A 13,642-nucleotide genomic window follows, 5' to 3' on the forward strand; every position below is an offset into this window, starting at 1 on the left:
TAATAACCCGTTTAGCTCTTGCAGGTTGTCACTATGTATCAAATTAAATATTGTAAATGATACATGTATACAAATGTTTATTTACAAAGAGCAACCCCTCATTGTTTTTCTCAGTCTGCTCAGGGGAATCAGCCTTAAGTAATGAGTAGTAGAACTAAATCAATGTTACGATTTCAAGTGTAATTTGCTTGCCTATAAAATAAAGATTAATTGAGTTTGAGCAGACATTTATGTTTAGTGTAGATGTTTAAACAAATTACGTTGCATATCATTACAGTATTTCTGTGCACACATTGAAATACAGATTTGCATCCTTGGTCAGGTCTTGTTTCATCGAGTACCCAGCTACCCGGAACGTTGCCACTATTTGAATGGAATTCATAATGCAAATTGCTTTATTTGGCGTACATGCATTTTATTTTGTTTATTATCTTATTCTTATTCTTTAAAATTACCTCATTATTGAAAAAAAAAAATTTTTATTATTATTATTATTATTTTTTTTTTTTTATTAATTATTATTCTTAAAAAATTACCTCAACCATGAAACGTTTGCATGAATTACTGTTATTAACGTTCTTGTCTTCGAAAAAGTTAAGTGCTGTTATATAACCTATAATTCACAGCAATCATGTTGCTCTACTAGCGTTTTCTATGACAAAAAATGAACGAAATTACTATGTTTCGATCACAAGACACTTCAGTAATCCGTAACAGTGAACAAAGTCGCTATTGTCGCGGTTTTCTATCTGGAGGCCTAGAAAGTGCATCACACGATCCACAGGTTGCGATTACTGGATCTGTGCCGTATAATCTTCATTGGCGATCAACATTGACATCACGATATCTTAGCTCGGCGTTAGGAACAATAACCAAAATTTCTTTACAATAAACAGATGTTTCTTCTTTAGTTACATTACGATCGCTTTTAATAGAACTAAATGCCATTAACATTTTCTAAATTCTCTCCGGTGACCGTAATTGTATTTGGAATATTTAATTCTATGTAATATATAGCATAATTGATTAAATACTCCTTCCTCGGAACAGATTATATTAGCCTTCATTGTTTCCCAACTTGCAATGCTCTGATTGCAACGCCATGTGGCGTGCTGTACGCGTTCATATCTGTTGATTTTGCAATTGCGGCATGAGTCGCTGCTATTCTTAGACACTAACTAGTCTATAGTTTGATTTAAAATGTAATTGCTCTCACAAAGATTCTTATTTTGGTCCAATATCTTTGCAACTTTAAGATTCTTTGTTTGAATACTTTTATTAGACCGTGACAAATGTAGTGGAGCAAATTTCTTGGAAAAAGTAACAAAAATACATCTTCCCAATTGAATTTCAACGCCAAATCAGTTGTATAAGCGAAGAGCAATGTCAGTCGTGCTAGACGCGATTCATAGCTTAGCTCGGCATTGAGTCGGCAAGCGGCTGGTCTCAAGTCTCGATGGAAATACGAATGGTACCAGTTGGCCCTGAGCCGGCGAGCGTTGTACTTCGTTTTTTATCGACTTGTAACTTGGACTCGTTTTTGTAGAGGAAACCTGTAACTAGAAATAAATTGAATAGACACAATGCAATGCACAGTGCTAATTTCATTCAACAATATGAACGAACAAAAAAGGAAATTGCGTGTCGCAGATGGCTGAGTCGGTGAAGTGTAATCGTTGCCTTTGAAGTGAACTGAAAGCTAAATGTGATGAAGTGAAAAATGGTGAAATATGATATCGGAGAAACCCCCCGTAAACGGCGGCGTGGGCCCGCCGCTGCGGCCGCGAACTTTCCGCAGGAACTGCGGCGATCAAGGTGTTACACGTTGGCATTAACCTGTTGATTGCGAATTGAGACACGTATGGCTTGCGCGGACGCCAGCGGCCGAACCGGTTTGCTGAATCATTCGATGTCCAATGTTATTATGACATTTTGCCGGATATTCTTACTAAATCTTGTCGTGATCTAACACCTTCCAAAAATAGAGGTTTTTAGTAAATAATAATCAGTTATCATGTCACTGTTATCTTGATTCCCTGAAAATAATACTAATTTGTACGATGTGAATATTGCTAACAATGAGATTATATTATTTCTTAATTGCGTCAGAGCGCAGGCCACGTTCGTTTCAAGATCAGTCTCTCAACTTGAGACTATAGATGTAACACGTTGATCGTCATTTTTCTAGTTTTCATAACTTCACCATCGATCGTGTACATCGACACAAGCGTCAAGTGTCCATACTACAGCCAGAACGACGAAGATATCGGCAGAGTGCCGAAAAACAAAAGTAGCAAGAAGGAAAACTTACAAGATACTGTCAAATTGATAGACATATTAGAGGAGAAAGGATGGCTTAACATCAGAACTGTTTTGAAAGATAGAGAGTTCGAAATCCAGGATGTCGTTGCTTTTATTGGTAAATTTTGCATTCTTTGTAATTAACTTTTACCGTATTGAAATTATGACAGCGAATCTCATGCTTTTTGTTTATACAGTGATTCCTGTATGTAATACGATGTGGTTTTTCCGAACATATTTTTATTTACAAATACATTACATCATACATTCTTATCGTTCACATATCCTGTATTACTGTACATATGGTCTTACGACGATATATTTAATAAATAGATAAATAACGACTTTTTCTGACACTTTCATAGCCTCACACTAGGAAAATCCTGTGTCGCGGGTGCCAAGGACACCACAAATTACACCCAAACTCACGAGAGAAATAAATATAGGCCGTACAAGTATTTCTCCCGGTCCGGGAATCGAAACCGGGACCTCTGCGTGGCAGACCAACATGGTAACCATTCGGCTACGGAGGCAGTTTAATAATATGTATTCTAAAGAATTGGCACTGACCGCGTAAATAGTCAAACATAATAGCAACAAATTTAGTGTTATTATACTTGTCCTAACCCTAAATACATTCCACTGCAGCTCATTCATTTCATTATCAAACAGTTATTTTAAACTTGAAGCAATATGTCATACCTTTGGTACAATAAGGCCACATGATCATACTTAAAAAGTGCTTTTATCAAATGATGTACCTATATGTGAAATGTTACAGCTCTCCTATTTAAACATAAAAAAGAAGTCTGCTGATATCGTTCGTAGAATCTTTAAACTTCACTCCTGAAAAGTTGTCCTTTTTCAGATATGACCTTTCAATAATAATATTTAACATCTTAGAGTGGTTTAGCAGCGATGCAAACGCGCGACTGCATCGAACTGTCTGCATCGATACAAGTCGCAATTATCGCAGCTAAAAGCCGCCGTGTGTAACCACTCTTAGGCTCAACTAACACTGGGGCAGAGTCGAAGCGTCGCGACGCGTCATGTTTTTCGCCTATAGTATATTAATCTCTATTCTCCCATTACTAAGGTACAAATTTGTGTTATGCAAATATGGAAGGCGCTTGGTTAAAATCGAGCGGTTACGCGCTTTGGCGTGCGTTCCTTGCGCACAGTGAGGCGTCAGACGCCGACCACACTGTAATCCGGGCGCACTAATGCGAGTGTCGTCGACGACGCGCGTCGTCTTGCGTTATAATTAGAACCAGGACGTGACGCGACGCTTCGACTCTGCGCCAGTGTGAGTTGAGCCTTAGTGTCTCTCCTCTTTGTTATAATAATTATAACAAACTATTGGAGTAATTTGACAAAAAAAATATTTAATATCATGGTAGTAAAACATCAATGACGTTTAATAACCATATAAATTACAATAATTAAATAGACATATCTAGTCAGTTATGCTAGCTGTAAAGGTAACGCTCTAAGTGAAGAAATAAATTTGTCACATATGGCGCTACGGCAAAAAGTCGTTAAAAATCAAAAACAAAGATATTCAACAAGGCATATACAAAAATTCGTAAGGTCTGCTGGTTCGTTCTATGGCTTAATTGGCTGAGCAGCCAGATCGAATTAATTTCTCTTAGTGTTTTGATCTTTGTTTTAATAATGTACACATTACATTGACAAATAATAAGTAAAATAAAATATAGTAGGGGAGACGTACCCAAATATTGAATACGTGCACAATACTGGGTACCCCGCTATAATGAAAACTAAACAGCACCATCTTTATTTAAAAACTAGAACTGTTTCGTCAATGTAAGTTACCAATATTTTGGTAGTTGTCTGCGCCATTTTTGCCTTCAGTTTGCTGTGAATGTTGACAGCGAACTGAAGGCAAAATCAGATTCAGATCTTGACTTCAAAACGCTGTTAGAGTATTATATGTGATATTATATTTTGTGACAATGTTATATACTAGCTAGGCGCATAGTTAGAATACAGAAGTTAACGCATTTTAGCGATAATTGCGCAGGGTGAAATTTTCGTAACCGATTATTGTACAATTAGGTAGTTACCTCAATATCGAATACCTATGTATCCACAATATCCGATATTGGGGTACCTACATCACTCGTTATATAGTGTCTTTCATATTCAAATGTTTAATTAGAAACGTTTAGATTGTTTTTGCTTACTGCTTTTGCAAATTTAAAAGCATCTTTTTAAATACATAGCCTGGTTATTAGAGTGTACCCTATACTGGATATCCAATATTAAATAGTGTACCCTGTACTGGATATGCATTATTAGGGTACGTATGAAAACATCGTTGATTTTGATAAAATGAACATACCTACATATAAGTTTAATTCGTTTTCTAATGTAGTCTTTAGATAGAAGATGACTGTGACTGCAATAAATATAAATTTTTAAATATTACATTAGTGTTTTTTTCGAATGTTCAAAAAGTATCTGATATTTGGTACGTCTCCCTTAATGGACTAAAGCCTCAATTTCCTTTCCATAACACACATCACTACACTCGTACTATAAGTATATAAGTATATGTAATTTCCCAGGAACCAGTACCTTCAATTCAACAAACTTGTTATCAAAATACATACTATTACCAACTTTCTCTACAATCATCGTACAAGACTTAATAGTTGCAGCTCCATCAATATCTTTAATTTCTTTACGAGCCGCATTTAAGTTTCCATTGATGGCATGATCAAACTTTTCATTATGTATTATTTCATTGCCATTATTCGACTTATTGTCGACTACAATCGAATACGTATTCGTTTTAATCATCTCAGAATAGATCAATCAATATATCAATAAAGATAATTACAAAGTCAAACACAAATAATTTTTATTTCTTAGGTAAGCAAATTACATTTGAATCGTCACGTTGATAACTCTACTACTCATTTGTAAGCCCCATGTGAAGAATGAATAAGAAACTCTTGGAGTTTAGTGCTCTTTAAAAATAAACATTTCTATACATTTTTTTTTTATTTGGCTTACAAAACAGGTTAGAGAGTTTCTGGTTAGAGAGATCAGTTTTAACTAGACATTGCTTAAATACAATTCGAATACAATGGAACCTACTAGATGTAAGCACAACATGCGTGTAATTTTCACGTAAATGTTCTTACGAACTTATTTGGACTCGGATAGCCCAATTTCTGTTTATAAACTAAATTAAAAAACAAATGAATTAAAAACAAAAAATAAATCAAAAACAAAATGTTTGATAACTTACTGTTTTGCTTACTTACTTACTTACTTGTCTTACATGCAGGCAGAGCAAAGGTTTTCCGGTTTTGTAATCGGCTACCTTTCCGAAGGAGAGAAAACTTGACATGTTCCAAAATATCCGGCAAATCAATGTGACAATGGATTAACTTATATAAAAACATGATGTCTGAAATTTTCCTGGGCATATATAAGAAAGAAAGACCATTATTTACAATGTTTATTTCAAATATTATACATAAAGACAACCTGCAAGAGTTAAATGGGTCACTACCACGGCTTTTTGTCATCCAAGTAGGCAGACGCTGTATAATACAGTGTCAAGTTTTTGTTTCACTATAGTTTTAAACCTCGTGAATGGCAAATTTTGAATATCAACCGAACTATTATTATACAGGCTTATACGTTGCCCCAATCAATTTATTAAGACGACTGTCAAGAACAACCACTTTATTTTATTTCACGTGTTAATGTTATGTTTATCACAATTTTCAATAAAAATATTACTATTCATCTTAAGATAAATAACTGTTCATTAATGTACTGTGACGTTAATGTAAGAATGTTATTTTATTTTAAACTTCTTTTCAACCAAATTTAAGTGTTTATCGTCGTTCGATTAATTTTATCAACGTCATCTGTTATTACTGTATTCCTTTTAATTTTCTTTTCGGAAAGACCATTAAAATTTTCATATCGTTTCACGATTGCCCTGGATGAAGAGTCGTCGGCACCTACCCCAAAATTTAATTTCATATAACTTTATATAGATTTATCTCCATTGATGGAGAACGATCCATAAAGACATGATTCCTATTGATTTGTTTAAGAAATTTATAGTACTTTTTTGTACTACTACTGTCTTGTACTACCTAGGGACTGAACGGAACACTAACTATATAGGGGCATTGCTTCGTATTGCCTACATTAGCTTACCTTCTTTAATTTACTCATTCTCTAATCGTTCCTTCATGTCTGTTTAACTTAGTACTTCTGAAGCTGGTGATCTACCTCCATCTGTTTTTATCCATCGGTCCATCTTGTTGATGCACGACCTCGTAATAGATTCCCTTTTTTAAATTACTAAATTAAAATTAATAGCAGTCTAGCTCGTGAAATAGTTGGTCCAGGGAAATACTGCCACCGTACGTATATCTGCCGCTCAGTAGTAACGTGAGCATTACTGCGTTCAGGTTTTGAATGGTACTGATGAAACTCCAGACAGATGGAAGTTGTGAACAACACGCCTCAGGGTAGTGTTGGGTTACTCATACACGAGGCAACTCGTTTGTACCACTCGCTTGGTTAGTTTGTCACAACACCTCATGTCATAAAAATGTCCCACTTCACACCTCACCTCATGTCATAGCCCCATGTCACAGCCTCACTCATGTCAAACTGTTTCGAATTCAACATATGCAACAATTATTGGTCCTGCACTGCCCGCTTTTTAGACGATTTATAACCGACTTCAAAAAAGGAGGAGGTTCTCAATTCCACTGTATGTTTTTTTTCTTTTTTTTTTGTATGTATGTTACGCGATAACTTCGGTATTTGTGAACCGATTTTCATGATTCTTTTTTTGTTGGAAAGGGGGTACTTCATAGTGGTCTCATTTCATTTTGAAGAAAATCATCCACCTCGAAGGGTTGCTGTTCACGCATGAAGATTCATTTTTATAAATAGCGCCTAACTAGGAGCAATTACTTTAATGGTTGGTTTTGCTATTTCTCCCATTCAAGGCGTTTTTCTCTCAATATAATATACTTTAAGTAGAGTCGTAGTGAGAACCTATTTTTATTATCTCCAGTGTCAAGTCCTGTATAGTGGCGAACTAGGGGATATTTCAATAAAACTTAGCAAATAGGCGTAATTCCACGTACTTTTCAGGTCGGTTTTTTTAGTATTCTGTACTGAGATTATACATCATATGATCATACACCATAGTACTAAATAAATAACACGTACACACAAATAAGTTATCCAATTGATTGATGCCATCAAATTATGAAAATGTGCTCAATATTCCATGTCTGTTGAGCCATTGCACTTAATTTGAAGTAGGACATTGTACCGCCTCATTTTTTCAAATGAGCTACTCCCTCTAACTCATTTTAATTTCATTTCCTACCCAACACTATTAGGGTCACGGGCGCAGTGGCAGTGACCGTCAGATGTTTAGGATTAAAGTAACTGTAAACGTTACGGACAGGCGTGTCGCTTACCACAACGCTCACAATTTGTTCGTATTTTTTTTTGTCACTAGTAGTTATGTACCTATAAAAAATTGTTGCATGTCTTATTTTCGAACGTTTACTACGAATTTCGTTCCTGGTTTTACTTCCCGCACGGAATATAGTATATTTAACTTATACATAGCTATAAAAATGTTACATTATTACTGTATTGTCTTTATAGATGGCTTATTATGCTTACGTGACTGTTAGACAAGTTACGTATAATTACACCACAACCAAAGCCTTACTAGTCTATTGTCCAAAAGAACCAACATTGTTTACGACTATGGCTTTATTACATCCAGAACAAGTATTTGTAACCAAAATTACTTGTTATAGTTTGACGTTTAGGCTTTATTAGGAATGCAATTGTTATATTACCTTACACGTTTGTGTACGCCTACTTGCGTGCGTGGACGCATACTTTGGTGCTGAAAATGAAAGACACCTTTACCAGTATTATTTTAAGGGCCTACGCCCATTGGGAACTTGCGAGCAAAATGTTTGAGAATTCCTTTGCAGTTACTCGTTGACTTATTCACTATTCTGCCGTGCCAAACCAATACACTGTATGTAATACCAAAGCTAGTATTTTGAGAAAAAGCCGCAAAAATTCTGCCGCCAAGCAGTAATGTGAGGATTACTGCGTTCCGGTTTGGAGGGGGAAATGTTCTGGTGAAATTACTGGCACATGGGACTTGTCAACTTATATCTCAGGGTGACGGGCGCAGTAGCAGTGATCTTTAAGACTTAAAGCTCTGTGGCACTGCAACTGTTATGGACAATCGTGTCGCTTACCACCAGGCGCAAGACTTGTTCGTCCCGTCACATGGTATTTGAAAAAAATATTTCCTTTGTACATGATGTTAAAGAATTCTATCTAGCGCTTATAATAAATTTATAACACAAATTTACGATAAATGGGTCATCTCGAGCCGGTCCAGATGGCATTTACCGATCGTTAATTCGTAATATCACGTTGAATGACTCAGCACTTTCTAGACCAATTGGTGTCGACCACATGTAACGTGTTCTTGATATACTAGACCGATTGAGTTAGAACACATTAAACTGACTCTATCTAGTTTTTTTTTCTAATTCTCAACATTACGTGTATATAATAAGGTTTACTTTCTGTCTCTAATTACACCTTTCGTTTCGATTGTTAATTGACGGTTTTAAATTTATTTTTATTTTAAAGCATGTCGCCTACGTTAATATTTTAGTTTATTCTTTTTTTATGATACTTTATGGTGGTGAGCGACACGCCTGTATATTATATTTGCCACTCAGAGCTTTATAGCGTGAACCACACAGAGAGCGGGTGCGAGTCGGGCGCGTGTCGGGTCGGAAGCACGGCGGATATAATTCCGCGTATTTGTACGGACGGCAACAAATCAAGAGAGGGCGCGAGCGCCCGTCCTTCACCCGCGCGTGAACACACTATTAGACCCGCCGTGTACCCGACCCGACGCACGCCCGACTCTCACTCGCTCTTTGTGTGTTTCACGCATAAATCGCAATGTCCTGAGAGGCCGCTGTATCCGTCACCTTAAGACATAAGTTGACAAGTCTCATGTGCCTGTAATTTCACCAGCACCTTTACCCTTTAAAACCGGAACGCAGTAATGCTCACATTACTGCATGGCGGCAGAAATATGTAGGTCTTAATGTGCGTCATCACATCTCAACTTTGTTATAGTAATTAGTGGTTAGGTTTCCCGGAGCTTGTTACTTGCGAAATTTCATTTGAAATTTAACATAGCTTTTCGATGAAGGTGAACATCGCGAAATCTGTACCCATCTGCAAAGCAATTTAATGCAGTGCGTGAAGTTCCCAACCAGCTAGGCCCGCGTGGGAAATACAGGCCATGTTCCCTTTGAGGAGGCCTGTACCCGGCAGTGGTACTGAATATTGGTTAACTATTATTCTTTAAGTACGTAAAATGAAGATACTACGTCGCTTAAAAGGAATTAATACTATATTTTTTTATTTTCATAGCCCATCGCGGGTGCCATGGACATACGAGTACACACAGACAACCACAAATTACACCCAAACCCACGAGAGAAATAAATGTAGGTCATACAATTATTTCTCGCGGCCCGGGAATCGAAACTGGAATCTCTAATTGACTGTTTCGATCAGCATCATAAAAATACAGTATTTATTTTTTCTCATTTGATCGTTTCTAGTCCCAGATTGAAAAAAAAAATATACGCGATTTAAATCCGGAAAAATAGTTTCAGTTCCTATGTGTAATAATCGCGAAAACCTAAGAACTAGCAGTATTACTTACTTTATCATCACACTTGCACGTAAATATTATGTTTGCATGCAGGCTTACTTGACCACAATACCCCAAATAAAAACCTCGGGCCTTTTTTCTTCTCATTACACGACTATGGCTGTAATGAGAAGGAAAAAGACAGGATTTTATTTGGGGCATTTATAGTCAAGTTAGCTTGCATGCATTCATACTGTTTACGCGCAAATGTAATGAAAAATATTGTATGCTTCACGGGCGGTACGGGAATTACGAACCTCGACTCCGAAAGCCCTCAGTCTTCGACTTCGGGCTTCTAATAGTCTCGTTCGTAATTCCTTATTTACCGCATTTAATACACAATGTACTATTACAAATAAAACGATGTATCCAAAAAGCAAAACATCCTAAACACACTATTTTAAATTCTTTCGACGTGGAGACGTCGCATTACCGCGGGACAATAACATCTTCGATCGATTTTCATTTGTTTTATTTATTTTCATTTTATTTGTTTAATCAATGTATTTTCGGCAGACAGTCAGTAGTGTATTATATTCCTTGACCATTCGTAATGATACATATAATTTAAAAATCATAGTAAACTTATAATTTCGTTCACCTCATTACAAAATAACATACAAAATGCGTCATAACAATGGTAATTTGGAATATAGTTAGAATAATGAGTTGAAATACAGCAATTCACAATTTAACCGGCTCACGTACTTACCCAGTGATTTACCAAACCACCGTTCATTAAATTTAGTTTCAGGGACGCTTCGAAAAAGCTTATGGAATTATATTTTCAGAAACAAGAGTGCCAATTACTTATATTGCACACTCTGCTTTATAGAGTTGGACTTTATAGTGGAATTCATGGTTTTTACGCTTGTAACACTTTATAATTTTATAAAAAAACAATTTCGCCCAAATTAACAACGAAACCTGCCTTCTACGAGAAATAGATTTTTTTAATGATGGCAAGTAACGGAACGAACAAGTCGTGCGCCTGCTCGTAAGCGACACGCCTGTCCGTAATAGAAGCAGTGACGCTCAGAGTTTTAAATCGCAAAGATCTGTGAATCACCCTCAGACGTAAGTTGACAAGTCCCTTGTGCCCGTAATTTCACCATCGCCCTTCCCTTCCAAAACCGGAACGCTAAATGCTCATATTACATCACATTACTGCTTAGCAGCAGAAATAGGTAAGGTGACTCTACTTCTCCGGAAGAACTCTTTCACAAGGTGCAGTAGAGCACCTAGCCCGCACACGCTAAGTGAGGCAAATTGAAGCGCTCCCAAAGGGCCTACACGAGCGGGCGGGCCTTCAGTGCTCAAGGTCAACTTGCACCGCGAACAAATACAGAATTTTAGCTAAAAATGAGGAAATGTGCGGTAAATGAGTGTAAAAATACCTCAGACAAACCTAAATAGATACTAACATCAAATTCCACACGTTTCAACTTGTATTTTTATATAAATATTCACTAAAACCAAAAATTAACCTACTACTAAAACTAGCCTACATGAATTTGATTTTTGCCTCACTTATGACAGTTCGTTTGATATGAAACTATCATTCTATGCGTTATTATTCTAAGGTTTTATTGTACATACACAAGAAGAAAAACTATACATAATCAACTTAGAACTAATGTGGCTAAGGCAGCCTCATCGCTAAAAGCAAAAAGTTTTTTTCCAACCAAATTTTGATACAAAGGAAATCTAAACAGCGTAGATGTATTGTACCAACGTTAAAAATTTTAGTAAGTAAATAAAAACCTACTTTATATTGTTATCAAATGATAAATAAACCTGTTGTATATCTCCATATTATATCCTACTAAGGCCAAAAACCAATTAAAAAAAACAAAATTGTAAAAAAAAATTGAAAAACATCACTTTTTCAAATTAAAAGAAAAAGTTTGTTTTCGAATGCGTTCTGAATTTACACTTCGTCAATTTTTATTCTTGCTTGCACTTTTATTTTGTGTGATTAAGTGATTATTTAAATTATGTTAGTTCTTCAACGAATTAAAATGATTTAATAAACACAATTAGTTAACATTGTCAATTTAATGTCAACAATAATAAGAATGAAATATACCAACGGATTTACATTACATAAGTAAGTATTGTACGAAAAATTGCTTATTTGAACGTGTCATTAATTTGTTTTCTTCAGTACATCGTCAAGTTCGAATTTCAAAAACCTTTTCCTCGCTAGCGTACAAAAAACGCTTTTGCGCGCGGAATTCTAAGGAAAGCCTTTCCGAGCTAGTGAGGCGAAAAAGATATTTCTAAACGTGGAACATAGTTATGAGCGTTCGAAATTATATTTTTCAAATTTTTCGAGAATTTTTCGGGGAAAAATTCCACTAAGTATTTGAAATTTTTCGGAAAATTACCCAACAGTAGCCGCCTGTACATCAAAATGTACATGTCATGTGAAGTGATTTAGATCCCGAATGTTTCTATGACCACGTAAATTCCCTGTGTACCATCAGCAAACTCCAAGGTATCCCAGTTCCAAAACAGATTTGTAGTGTACATTATAAAGGAAATATCGAATACATAAATACATCAAATTTAGTGCTATATCTTCTATATGACCACAGGGTATACAGAAAAATACATGTTTTATATAAACTTACTTGGACCTGGAGCATGGAGCGTTTAGCTCTTTTCCCATCGTAGATAGCTGTGTCTTAGAAGGATATAGAGGTATATTTACTTATTGCATTATCTTATTACCGTAGGATATCTTTGATTCCTTGTAATGCATTTGAAAATAATTGCAATATTAGTTATTTTAACTGAATTAAGTTATTAAAGAGCCTTCGTGATGAAGTAATCATAATTTTCGTTATACTTTCAAATTTAGTCGTATAATTTGAACACACGTTATAATTAACAATATATACAATTTCTCTCTAAGTAACTCTATTATTAAAGTTTTTACTCTATTCCAAATTGTATATCATCATGGTTTTTACAAGCACTCGTGCGCATCAGACTTTCATAAGCGGTCAGTTACTGTTGCGAAACTATGACGTGTGACTTACCACACGGCGTTCATATTAGTCCAGTCCACTTGACTAACTACTGGCTGGTTATGTAACGGACCTTGACTTTATATTGCTGGCTATTGATTGCAACAACGATGAGTTTAGATTTTTGTTTTATGAGTAGAGATGGGAAAAACTGCTTGTTTTTTTAAACATGAAAACGTTGCGCCTTTTTTAAAAAAAGCGTGCTCAAAGTCAAAGTCAAAATCAAAGATTATTTCTTCCATAGGTAAAATAAATTTACACTTGAAAACGTCACATTTAAGCTACTGCTCGTTCACTACGCTGACCTCCCTGAGAAGAACGAGCAAGAAACTCTAGGGATTGCTCTTTTCAAATAAACTAAAATGCTATGGAATACACTTTGAATCAAATTTGTGTGGATTCTGGAGCCATGTCGTCTTTTCATACATCTTTATCTAATACGTAGTCTTCAATTTTGTAACATGATTTTTCGATCAAAATATTTTTAATGTAGTTTTTAAACTTAGGA

General features: G+C 35.7%; 1 protein-coding gene across 1 annotated transcript; it reads left to right on the forward strand.

Annotated features, from left to right (window-relative positions):
* Positions 1-1,656: 1,656 nt before the first annotated feature.
* LOC113237272 lies at positions 1,657-9,367 on the forward strand. The gene is made up of 3 exons (XM_026473662.1): positions 1,657-1,815; positions 2,189-2,419; positions 9,105-9,367. Exons 1-3 carry the CDS (start codon positions 1,731-1,733, stop codon positions 9,365-9,367), a joined length of 579 nt encoding a protein of 192 aa, XP_026329447.1. The 5' UTR covers positions 1,657-1,730.
* The last annotated feature ends 4,275 nt before the right edge of the window (positions 9,368-13,642 follow it).

This window comes from Hyposmocoma kahamanoa, unplaced genomic scaffold (genome assembly GCF_003589595.1).
Source record: "Hyposmocoma kahamanoa isolate Upper Pololo Valley unplaced genomic scaffold, ASM358959v1 93, whole genome shotgun sequence".
Lineage (NCBI taxonomy): Eukaryota > Metazoa > Arthropoda > Insecta > Lepidoptera > Cosmopterigidae > Hyposmocoma > Hyposmocoma kahamanoa.